Below are 13552 nucleotides of genomic sequence, written 5' to 3'. Positions count from 1 at the left end.
ATCTAAATTTTACTTAAATTTGGATCCTGATTTTTAGTTTGTGGGGATACCGAGGTTTATAACACATCACTTATCACTGAAGAGCACAAAAAGAAGTTGAACATCATGAACCATGCACTGATTGACAAACAAAAATCAGAACTATATCTAAATGAAAATGACATTCAGTCTAAAGTTAGAAATAAATCAAAATTAAATAAAAAGAGTTATGTGATCTAGACAATAAAACTTAAAAGTACAATTGACGTGTATTATTTTTATTAAAATAAACATTGCTGGTATTTTAAAATGAAACTGTTGAATCCTAAATTATTTTTTTTTTTAATTTTTCGACCACCCAATGCATTTTTTTGAGACAGAAAATCGTAAACCAAAAAAAATAAAAACTTTGGCCTTGTAGGCGGGGTAGTAGGGACAAACTTGTATATATGAAAGCATTAATATTTTTCATCAAAATTATAACTCACCCATTTGCCCATTGTTATGCGGGAGTGTGTCGTGCATTAATTTTCCCCATTTTCAACTTCTTAAGAACCACTGGACCAATTTCAATGAAACTTGCCACAAAGTATCCTAAGGTGAATTGGATTCATATTTGTTCAAATGAAGGGCAGTGACCCCTTCAAAGGGGAGATAATCAAGAAAAGGCAAAATATTGTGGGATCATTTAAAAACCTTCTCAAGAATCACTGGGCCAGAAGAAATGAAATATCATTCATCCAAGAATATTTTTTTTGCCAAGTTTTATTGATTGTATGTTGTTTAACATCCCATTTGAGAATGTTTCACTCATATAGAGACATCACCGTATGCTGGTGAAGGGCTTCAAATTTAGAACTATGCTTGGCACTCAAGGCCATTAAGCAGTGAGGGTTCTTTGTCGTGCCAATGCCTGCTGTGACACGGGACCTTGGTTTTTAAGGTCTCATCCGAAAGACCCGTGACTTTCACTTCTAGTGCCGAGTGCTTGGCTAAGGAACAGTCACTATGTATGTTTACGTCTTAGGTTTGATGTGGTGCGGCGAATGAGAATGGAACCCGGGCTTCCCGATCACAAAGCGAGCACCCTACCACGAGGCTACCATGACCAGTTACAAGTTCGATTGAAATTGAAAAGGTTGAAAAATTGGGAAAATCAATGCACAACAAGGGTTTACAAATGGAAATTTGGGAGCATATATTTTAAGCTCACCTGAGCTGAAAGTTCACATTTTGTCCTGCATCCATCCGTCTGTTTGTCAGTCTGCTATCTGTCTGTGTAGCTTTCTATCCATCTGTAAACTTCTCACATTCTCCACTTTTCAGAACCACTGGGCAAATTTCAAACAAACTTGCCACAAAGCATCTTTGGGTGAAGGGGATTCAAGTTTGTTCAAATGAAGGTCCACACCCTCTTTCAAAGGGAGATAATTAAGAATTAGTGGAAATATTGTGTCCCTAACACCAGAACCCCTGACCCAGAGGGCCTTGAATTTCACAATTCTGGAAGAGATACCCTCATCACATCTATGCACTTTGTTTATTTGCTAAATACACAGGAGCAGAGAATACCATATATACTCACCTATAAGTCATTATTTTTGGGAGTTAAATTTTGGTCCAAAACTCTTTATCCAACTTATACACGAGTTATAAAAAGATTGGTATTTTGGTATTTTAGCGGGTCAATCCCTCTAATTTAAGCTTAAAAAAATACAACCGACTTATAGGCTTATGCTTATAAGTTGGTCCGACTTATAGGCGAGTATATACTGTAAGCTTTTCAAAGAAATAATGCATTTTCACTATATAATCAATAAAGCCCCCACCCTAACACCAGACCTCTGACCCATAGACCATGAATTTCACAATTTTGGAAGAAGCACCCTTGCTCATCATGACAGTGCACTAAGTTTACCTGCTAAATATCAAGAAGCAAAAAAGATTTTTCAAAGCATTAATGCATCTGCACTTTTATATAATCAAACCGGTCATGGTAGCCTTGTGGTAGGGCATTGTTTTGTGATCAGGAGGCCCGGGTTGGATTCTCATTCACTGCACTGTGTCAAACCCAAGACGTAAACATAGGGAGTGACTGTTCCTTTGCCAAGCACCTAGCACTAGAAGTGAAATTCATGGGTCTTTTGGATGAGACTTTAAAAACTGAGGTCAACTTTCAAGGTAGGTGTTGGCACAATAAAAAACCCTTGCGTGCCAAGTATAGGTCTAAATTTAAAGCCCTTCAACTGCATATGGTGATGTCTCTATACGAGTTAAATATTCTCGAATTAGACGTTAAAGAACACAAAATCAATCCAACATATATATAATCAATAGAGCCCCATCTTAACAACAGAACCCCTGACCCAGGGGCCATGAAATCACAATTTTAGAAGAGGCACCCATGTACTTTATAATCATGCATGTAGATTGACTGCTAAATATACAGAAGCAGGGAAGCTTTTTCGAAGAATTGATGCATTTCACTATATAATGAATAGAACCCCATCCTAACACCAGCACTCCCTGACCAAAGGGCCATTATTTTCACAATTTTGGAAGAGGCATCCTTGCTCGTCATAACCTAACACATAGATTGTCTGCTTGATATACAGGGTTAGAGAAGATTTTTGAAGAATTAATAGATTTTCACTATAAAATCAATAGACCCCCACCATAACAATGGAACCCCTGATCCAGGGGCCATGAATTTTACAACTTTGGAAGAGCCATCCTTTGTTCATCATAACCATACACTAAGTTTGTCTGCTAAATATACAGGAGTAGAATAGATTTTCAAAGTATAAATACATTTTCACTTTATAATCAATAGAGATCAACCTAGCTAATACCAGCTAACACCAGAACCCCTGATCCGGGGGCCATGAATATGACAATTTTGGAAGAGCCATCCTTGCTCATCGTTACCATACAATGAGTTTGTCTGCTAAATATAGAGGAGCAGAGAAGATTTTTAAATTATTAATGCATTTTCACTTTATAATCAATAGAGCTCTGCAGTAAAACCAAATCCTGATCCAAAGGCCATTAATTTCATAATTTTGGAAGAGGCACCCTTGCTCATCATAACCATACACATAGACTGTCTGCTAAATATACAGGGGTAGCGAAGATTTTCAAAAAATTAATACATTTTCACCATATAGTCAATTGAGCCCCATCCTACCCCCCAGAACCCCTGACCCTAGGGCCATGAGTTACACAATTTTGGTAGAGGATGGATTGCTTGTTATAATCATGCCAACAGTTAGGAATTCTGAAAATTGCAATACTTTTGATGGTTTTGGCCCTTCCCCTCAGACCCCAGGGGGCAGGGACCATGAAATTCACAGTTTTTCCCCATTTTGCCCATAGATACTCTGTACCAAATTTGATTGAAAAATTGTTCAGTAGATTGTGAGAAGAAGCTCAAAATGTTCAAAAGTTTACTATTGACATATGACACACAATGCACGACAGACAAAAACGGATACATGTAGCAATAGACACCTATGTGACACAGGTGACCTAAAAATCAAATAATTTTATCTGATCTCATTGTGAGCAACAAGTTGGGTAAAATATTAATGCCCTAAATATTAATTATTTGATGAGTAAAAGTGAAATTAAATCCTAAAACCTCTTTCCTTCTCTTTATTATATCATCTGGGTCTGCAATTGTACAATTTGATATTTCAATGGAAGTTTCAGGCTTTATTGTATGCAACAGCTCATACACCTCAACAAATATGATACAGTTGAACTTTGGTATCTCGAACACTAATATCTCGGATACCATGGATATGTTGAAGTGATTTGAAAGTTCGAACCCCTTACTCTTTAAGTATTTTACCCACTGGCAGGATATTTCAAATCCTCAGATATCTTGAAGTTTTTTTTTCGTAACGTTACAATGTTCTATAGATCTTTTTCTTCCTAAAAAGAAACTGAATTATCTGAAAGTCTGTGTATCCTAGACTGGTCATTGAATATTAATTACAAAATATATTCTTATATTTTAGGTGCCAACATATTTTTGACATCTAGTGGATGTTTAAAACTGGGAGATTTTGGATGCTCAGAGAAGCTGAAAAGCCATGCAACTCTGCCTGGCGAGTTCAACAGCCTTGTTGGAACCATGGGTAATATAAAGATTAGAGATGGTCAGAAATACAGTCAATTCTTGAATTATTGCCATTCAGTTCATTGCCATTCTAACAATAATGACATAATTTTTTAGGAACGTTTTCGCTACTATATAAAATTCTCTTTATATTGCTTAATTTGCATAACACTATCCGCCACCCTGTTTTCATAACAAAATGGTCAGTGAAACAGCCAATTGGTTGTTGTTATCTATAACCATTGTAAAACCAGGCAATTAGTCCTCTAAACATGAACTGGCATTTTGTTTTCTGTTCAGTAAAAATGATGAAGTCAAGGTTTTGCCATTGGAAGAGATAGTTTTCAAGTTCACTGGTTTGGCTACTTCAAAAGATGCAAAGTCTGTTATAGAAATAGTTAGGTATAATTGCAAATGTTTTAGCTACAGCAATATCAAAAAACAAATGTTTTTATATGCAAGAATTCATGTTACATACAGTTAGATCAAGACGAATATGCATGATATATGGTTTTTTTTAGATGTTCAGTTTTACATGTAAATGTATTTCTTTTGTTATTGTCCCCCGCTTTCACTGGAATCGTTACATTTTATTTACGTCTCTGTAGCCTCATTGTGACGTCACTTTAGCCCGAGTTTCACCATGTATATTTCTATGTGTGAGTAAACACAAAAATGACTTTCAAATCAATTTCACAGTTGGCTTGGTAGAAAAACACAGCAAATGTAAATATTTGCATTATTTTGTTTCTCTGGTAAAATGTAGAACATAAAACTCAAATTTATTGCAGTGAAACCAAAAAAAATTCTAGTAATATGTCAAATTTTCACATAAATGGATCAGAGACGGAGGATTGTGTCATAATTTTCAAGGTATTGTTGGAATTGAGTTAGATGTAAATGATGTCGTCAAAACGAGACCGAAAAGAGATAAAAATGACATTACACACTAAAAAGTTGTTGATAAATGACATAAGTGATTGAAGGACAGTTTTCACTTCCATACTGAAAATATTTAGGTCTGTAAGAAGTATAGAACTGTTTGTTAAATTCAGATGGTGAGGAACGTTATGGATCAAAATCAACGACGTCAAATTGTGTGTATTTTCTGCTTCCTACAATGTAAGGCGACCTTTCGAGGACTGAAATTTGAATATGATTTTTAAAAAATGTGGTGAATTTTAACAAGTCCCTCAGTCAGGAGTGGTTTGCTAGTCTAAAAAATTAATAAGATGCTTAAGAGACTTGTTTTAAGCACACGGGACAGTACTTTAAAAATTAACATGACGTTATATGAGACGTAAATTATGCTGGCTTTCGTGTGCTGATGTACACTTATATACTTTCTTCATTTTTTCATTAATTTCTTATTAAATGTGAAATTATCATGAAGCTTGGAATTCACGATCATAAAACGTTCCTTTTTACAATGACAAGAAATTTAATTTAGCAAAAAGAAACTAAATTGTTTTCCCTGTCTACAGCTTTTTGGGACAACCCTTGTATTTAACTTTTTAAAAAGTTTGTATAGTATAATAGCAATTTCAACTATAATTTTATAATATGTAAACAGTAGAATGCTTTATCCTGTAACCACTGCTTGCATTGACCGAATAAAGGTAACCTAGTAAACCAAAGCTTTATTCGGTCATTGCACAAATATAGCCTCGTGCATTCTGACATCTTTAAAAGCATTGTGACATCAAATATATTGCGTGTTCATCCAATGGCATTTTTGTTCCAACTGCAAAAATGTGACTAGATTTATTGAAAATAGCTAGGTCATTTTGGAGATCAAATGTAAAAAAAAAAAAATGTTGCAGGACATACAAAATACTATATAACGGGTATTTTCTGCGGTTGGAAATTTTTGCGATTTAACCCCTAAAAGGTAGCAAATTAATTTCTGCGTTTTCAATTTCTGCGGTTGCATTATACCGCAAAAATTTATTTAAGGGGTATGATCATGCACTAAACTTCATGAATTATCAGAATGCTGTCATGTTTACGTTTTAATAAATTCATTAGGACATATTGATCAAAGGTGTATGAGAACTGGTATTAAGCTTTATTGAACTACTGTCTTTTAGTTAGTTTTTGTAAAGATATTTCGAGTACCAATTTAAATGAATTAATACAGTGTCAGTCCACCCAAACAACAATAAAAATCTTTATTCTTATATACGTTTTATGCCATCTATTAAAATATTTAAATATATAGATAATAAATGCATCCAAGCCATATTCTAAATCACATTTCTAGTTAATTGCCATCAAAATTAATTTGGTGTTTATATTTTAAGCTAAAACAAACAGTTGCATAATGTAGTACCCTAAAGTTGACGGTTAACAATCACAGTGTCATGTGCATTGAGGCGTAACTAATCCTGTCAATCGTATGCATTAGGTGAAATTCACGAGACAATCGAGCCACATTGTGTATACAAGCAGTAATTATGGTCTCAGGATAAAACACAAGATTGAAAAAAAGTGTTTAAAAAAGAAAAGCTACCATGTGTTGTTTGCAGCTATCTGAGTTTGGACTAATAATTGCGAAATAGATACAAGAAAAGATGTTTTTGTATCAACATATTTAATTGATGTTATTTAAAGGAAGGTTTTGATTCAGTATGTTTTGGACAAATCCTGACATCTAAAACCTTCGAATTTCGATGACACCCGAATTTTCTCATAACGAGGACGTGGCCACTTATGAGTCTGCGGACACATTGGTTTTAAAAACCTTGCGTTCCAAATAATTTTGCTGCGTCCAGTACGCAGGTTCTTGCGTTAATGAGAACCCTGTCAGACATATGCACCACTTATCATAACTGCATGTACAAAATATCTTAATAAATATTGAAAAAAATATTTTGCGATTGTAATTTTTGCGGATTTGTCCTATCCGCAAAATTCCGCAAAAATTGGACAACGGCAGAAAATACCTGTTATACGGTACTCGATAACTGTCCTGAAGTATAAATGATATTTGGAAATAATGCTTTTATTTCAAGACAGTAAGCATGTATTTTATATTTCTTTGGTTGTTAGTATTGGAATTTTTGTTGCAGCTGTTGCAGAAAAAATACAGAATATGCTTTAAATTTTTTTCTGCAATAGCTGTAACGTTAATTCTCATAGTAACAAAGACATTTTTAGGTCACCTGAGTTACTCAAGTGACCTATGATATGCATATATCTTTTTGTCTCTCGTTGTTCATCGTGCATAAACATTTGATCATTTTCAGCTTCTTCCCTGAAACTGCTGAACCCATTTCAACCAATTTTGGCATATAGAATTTATCGCTGAAGGGGAACAAAAATTGTAAAGAATGTTTCCACTTAAGCATATTGCCGTGGCCCCTTTTTCGGACCCCTCTAACATCATCTAATTAACTTAAAACTTAATTATTTTACACCTAACCCATATTTTGACATATGTGTGGTAAATTACTTGCGAAAATTTACATTGAAAACAGCGCTTTAGTTTTATTAAAGGTAATTAAAAATGCCCACTAGTGGGTATTAATTCCGGAATGTTGCGCTTGTCCGAGTTGGGTTTTAATTGTGTCTCATTGATATTCAGAGTAGGCGGGGCGTTTCATCAATCGATCGAAGACATGGAATAGCCAGTTATAATGGCATCTGGGAACTACTCAGCACGATATATCAAAAATATACAGAACACAAAGAACATGTTTAAACTTCTCAAGGCTTACCATTTTTTTTTTTGTTTTTTTTTTGTTTTTGTTTTGTTTTGTTTTGTTTTTTTTTGGAAAGAGGGGTGCGGGAGAGGATCTGGGGAGGTACATGAACTCCGGCCTTCCCCTTATCATTTAATAGGAATCCTTTCTTGGCGGGTTCTGATCGATCCTTGAAGACATTTAGTTAATAAACAAAATCTAGCAGCTTACTTTAAAAAAAAAAACAACAGATGAGTGACAGGTTACTTTTGTTGCGAACATATTTTTCTTAAATAGGGATGCGAGCGCAATTTAAGTTGTAGGTGGCGTATACGTGGAAAATCAACAATTAATAAAGTAGGCCTAATTGTACATATAAACACAAACTTCACATTATTTTAATGAAAAAAAATAATAAAATAATATAAAAGACAAACAAATATACTTGTGTGTATTTTTAAAAAGAATAGTGACGAATCGAATTTTTAGGTTACCTGAGTCACCCAGGTGACCTATTGCTATCCGTTCTCGTCCGTCGGCATGCGGTGTGCGTCGTGCGTCGTGTGTTAACATTTGAACATTTTTAGCTTCTTCTCTGAAACCGCTTAACCAATTTCAACCAAATTTGGCATATAGCATCTATGGGTGAATGGGAACAAAAATTGTGAATTTCATGGTACCTGCCCCCCTGGGGCCTGAGGGGTGGGGCTAAAACCAACAAAAATAATGCAATCTTTAAAAATCTTCTTCTTTACTCCAGGACATCAAGCAGTCAAACTGTTGGCATGATTGTAATAAGCATTGAGCCCTCTACCAAAATTGTGAAATTCATGGCCCCAGGGTCAGGGGTTCTGGTGCTAGGGCGGGGCTATATAGATCCTATAGTGAAAGTGAATTATTTCTTTGAAAATCTTCTTCTCTACTCCTGGGTATTATTTAAACAAATTAAATACATAGTTATAATGAGCAAGAGTGACTCTTCCAAAATTATGAATTTCATGGCCCCAAGGTCAGGGGTTCTGGTGCTAGGGCGCTGCTATATAGATCATATAGTGAAAGTGCATTATTTCTTTGAAAATCTTCTTCTCTGCTCCTGGGTATTAAATAAACTAACTAAGTAGATAGTTATGAAGAGCAAGAGTGCCTCTTCCAAAATTGTGAAATTCATGGCCCCAGGGTCAGGGTTTCTGGTGTTAGGGTGGGGCTCTATTGATTATTATATTGAAAATGCATTAATTCTTTGAAAATCTTCATCTCTGCTCCTGGGTATTAAATAAACTAACTAAGTACATAGTTATTATGAGCAAGAGTGCCTCTTCCAAAGTTGTGAATTTCATGGCCCCAGGGTCAGGGGTTCTGGTGTTAGGGTGGGGCTCTATCGATTATATAGTGAAGATGCATTAATTCTTTGAAAATCTTCTTCTCTGCTCCTGGGTATTAAATAAACAAACTTAGTACATAGTTATGCTGAGCAAGAGTGCCTCTTCCAAAATTGTGAATTTCATGGCCCCTGGGTCAGGGGTTCTGGTGTTAGGGCAGGGCTCTATTGATTATATAGTAGAATTGCATTAATTTTTTTGAAAATCTTTTTCTCTGCTCCTGGCGCCCGTTTTACAAAAGAACTTACGACTAAGACCAAAATTTAATTCTGCTAATAACTTTCTAATTTAAATCAAATAGAAAATGGTTTTCATATTTTAAAAAGGTATGTAGAAAGATACTTTTACGCTAGCAAGTTTAAACAGAATCATTAATTTTGCAAAATTTTACAATCAACTGAAGTTTTCGTTCTTAGTCGTAAGTTCTTTTGTAAAATGGGCCCCTGTGTATTAAATAAACTAACTAAGAACATAGTTATGGTGAGCATGACTGCCTTTTCAGAAATTGTGAATTATATGGCCCTTGGGTCAGGGGTTCTGGTGTTAGGGTGGGACTCTATTGATTATATAGTAAAATTGCATTAATTCTTTGAAAATCTTCTATGCTCCTGGATATTAAATAAACTAAGTACATAGTTATGATGAGCATGACTGCCTCCTCAGAAATTATGAATTTCATGGCCCCTGGGTCAGGGGTTCTGGTGTTAGGGTGGGGCTCTATTGATTATATTGGGAAAAGGCATGAATTCTTTCAAAATCATCTTCTCTGTTCCTGGAAATTTTTCAAACAAAGGAAGTGCATGGTTATGATAAGGAAGAATGCCTCTTCCAAAATTGTGAAATTCATGGCCCCTGGGTCAGGGGTTCTGGTGAGGGGGGGGGGGGAGCTCTATTGGTTATATAGTGAAAATGCATAATTTCTTTCCAAATATTTTTTTCTACTACTGGTTATAAAGTAAAGAAACAAGTGTATAGTTATGATGAGAAAGGGTGCTTCTTCCAGAATTGTGAGTTCGTGGCCAATGGTTCAGATGTTCTGGTGTAAGGATGGGGCTTTATTTATTTAATAATATGGTGAAAATGCATTTCTTTGAAAATCTTTTATGCTTCTGGGGATGTTCAAGGCAAACAGAGTAAAACTTTAAATATGCAAGGGTATTTTTACCAGAATTTTGAACACCTGGACCATTTAGTCAAGTGTTCTGGTCCTGGCCAGGGCTCTATTAACTTGTATTCTGCTGAGCAAAGTTATTCCCCTTTGCCATTCACCTTTGATAATTAATCAATGAAAATAATGTATTTGAAAGCTTCATAGAATAAGAGAATTATGCAAGACAATTTATTGTATAAGAAAAAAAAAGTACTTTCATAGTTTTAATGACTTGGAAATAATAGATGAATAAAAATGATACAAAAATAACTTATCTTTTTAAATGTTCTTCAAAGGCCAAGAGAGGCCATTGTGAGAAGTAATAATATGGGGTTAAATAATAGACATTTTGTTAATGGTCTGCATGGCAGATAGATACTAGACCATTTATTTTGTTGATGCTAATCAGACTATTTTTCTTGCTTTTGGGCAACAAAGCTTCATTTATCAGTTTATGGATCCTCTAAATTGTTGTATTGTACTCAGGTGACCGTTAAGGCCCTTGGGCCTCTTGTTAATTATAAAACTAACTCTCTCTCCCTCTCTCTCTCTCTCTCTCTCTCTCTCTCCCTCTCCATAAATACTGGTGTACGGAATTACCAATAATAATAATAATAATAAGGTATTTTTTGCGATGCCGTAGTAATATTTAATCACAAAGATATTTTTCTTAATCGCAATTTTTTTAACGTTTTATTTGGAAAAAGGTCAGTGTCCTAGTAAGCTTTCACTATCTATGTACTTGTACCCACTGTACATGTACTTGTAATTTTACAGTCGAGAACATTTTGAGGAATGATGCTACCGCGGAGACGTAGACCATGTCTCTGAACACCCATATACCACAGGACAGAGGCCATGTGAGCACAACTACCTACCAAACGTGCCCCAGTCTTACATTGACAATACCAACATTTAACTGGGTCTGCAATATCCAGTACATCATATTTTATCCAGAGATAGTAAGCCTTTGATGAAACATGACGGGATTGAATTTTAGCCTGAAGAATATTTGGCATATTCTTTCCAACATAAATATCGTAGCCCCCATCTTCATTCAGGTGTTCAGCAGAATATGAGGATGCCTGCTTCAGTTGGTAAACCCCAAAAGTAAGAGAGCGCAAGTAATCCTCGGTCAACTCTGGAAAATCTGGCACTGCTTCTGCGGCATCTATTTTTGTCATTTTTAGAGAAAGTCTTCTTCCGCTTTCTTTTACAAAGAGTTCTTTCAAAGGATTAATAATTAATTTCGACTTTTCAAGCATGTGTTTGGCTATTTTTGGCTACAGTCCCTGAAACGTTCTACTTTCCCATTTTTCCGTTCGCTCACCGTTCATTCACCGTTCGTTCAGCGTGCGTTCACCGTTCATTCACTGTGCGTTCACCGTTCGCTCTCCGTTCACAGTTTTGCGTTCACCGTTCACCGTTTAGTTTTCATTGCCATTCGGAACTCCCAAGTGAAAGGACTTATCTTTTTGTAGGTAAGGAGTTACAGATTTTTTAATTTAATAACTAACATATCGTGTTTAAAGAATCATTATTTCATGGGGGAAAATATCTAAGATATATATTTTTATTATTCTAACTTAGCTATTAGGTTATTTATTAAATTACTCTGGAAAATAAATGTTGTTATAAGCTCATTCTGTACCTATCTAGAACGATGCTGAAATATTAAATTTAACTAAGGGCAATGTGCAAATACTTCAAGCACTGCAACATTTTGTTGTTTTGTTCAAGGCGACAAATCGTTAATGGAGATATAATTATCCAAGTCAAATAATTACGCAGCAAAATTACGAAAATATTTATTTCTAACGCGTTTTTTTTTTATTCAATTACTACAGAAAATATGATAGAACTAGTTCTGAGAGTTATACATAGTACTGCGGATATCCTGTTAATTTATTATCTTTGGAACGAATTAAATTGATAGTGTGTTTAAAGGAAATATTTATTTAAAATGTAATGCACTACAGAATTTTCGCTACTATAATACATAATACATGTAAGTAAAGTCTATGGTTATAGAGAAAAAAAATGCTTTCTTCACCGTAACTTTATATGTTTGCCATTCGATATGATTAATACCCCCCACCCCCCTTTCCCCTAAATCGGTTACTTAGTCAGTACTGTATTTCCAGAAAAATTTAATTAACCTGTTTAAAAAAAGTTAAGGTCTTTTTTAGAACAAAAATTTCAGTCTCAAAACAAACATGCATCTAAAAAAGTCACAAAGCAATAGTAGTTCAAAATGTACACGTGTCGGCGGTGGTATTTGAAATTGGCAGAGAGTATGTTTCAAATTCAAGTGTTAATGCCCAATATATTTTATTCATTTATTATTCAAATGTTGGTATCAAATCTAGAAATGATAAAAATAAATGTTATAACTTGTTGGAAATACTCGCACTTCGTCTTCGATGTGACGAAACTTTCACACCTGCACAGCGTCGAATGATTTTGATTGACAGGACAAGCACGTGGACTTCGTGTGAACTTGAAGCAGGAAAATAAAAACGAGTAATACTGTCAAACAGATGGATATGATTTGTTAATTTTAAAAAAAGTTACTTTCACTGTATAATATATTTAGAAAACAATTTCAGAGTTATTGTTTTCAGGGACTGTAACAGGGGTCTGAATGCATTGATTAACGCCGCAACTATGCGAACATAGTCACCAATAAAAGGAATTTGAGTATTGGTGACTACGTTCGCCAAAAATTGCCATCGTTTCAATCGGCCATTTGCAGATTCTACTGCCACCTGATTTTTGTCACCAAACGTGATAAATTAGCCTCCTCCACAGAATGCTGTTTTTGCCCCTTTCCCAAAAAATATGGAGATTCTGATTTCAACTCAACTGATTTGATTATTTCTAATGAATCTCTAAATCCTCGGTCTAAAACTAAAATATTGTTACATTTTGCCCAATTTAAAATTCCCTTTCCCTCATTTGTTAAATGTGTATTAAGAATGGCTGTGTCATTATTTTTCTCATCTGCCAAATATGGTCCTAGGATCTCAACAATATATCCATCTGATGCCACTATCATCATCAGCTTTACCAAGGGACGACCTTTATACATACTGAAAGACCTCCTTTGAAATGTATGTTTAGAACTCTTTTGAATATAAATATATGTTTCATCAATCAGAAAAATCGCAGTCTCGTTTTTTCCAGAGGCTAGTAACTCTCTTGCAAATATAGTTGTGTGTTTTTCAATTACACATTT

The 13552-nt window shown here is 34.9% G+C and overlaps 1 protein-coding gene across 1 annotated transcript in view; it reads left to right on the top strand.

The window, feature by feature from the left end:
* The window catches only part of LOC133176376 (mitogen-activated protein kinase kinase kinase 4-like), a 204342-nt gene that overhangs the window by 181689 nt on the left and 9101 nt on the right, over positions 1-13552 (top strand). The window contains exon 21 of the mRNA XM_061311501.1: positions 4002-4121. Coding sequence (XP_061167485.1) covers positions 4002-4121 — 120 coding nt within the window. The remainder of the gene's footprint in view (positions 1-4001; positions 4122-13552) is intronic.

Source organism: Saccostrea echinata, unplaced genomic scaffold (genome assembly GCF_033153115.1).
Source record: "Saccostrea echinata isolate AGI-Se365-2 ecotype Australia unplaced genomic scaffold, CSIRO_AGI_Sech_v1 ptg000075l, whole genome shotgun sequence".
NCBI lineage: Eukaryota > Metazoa > Mollusca > Bivalvia > Ostreida > Ostreidae > Saccostrea > Saccostrea echinata.
The sequence above is the reverse complement of the archived record's forward strand: the minus strand, read 5'-3'. Positions and strand labels throughout refer to the sequence as shown.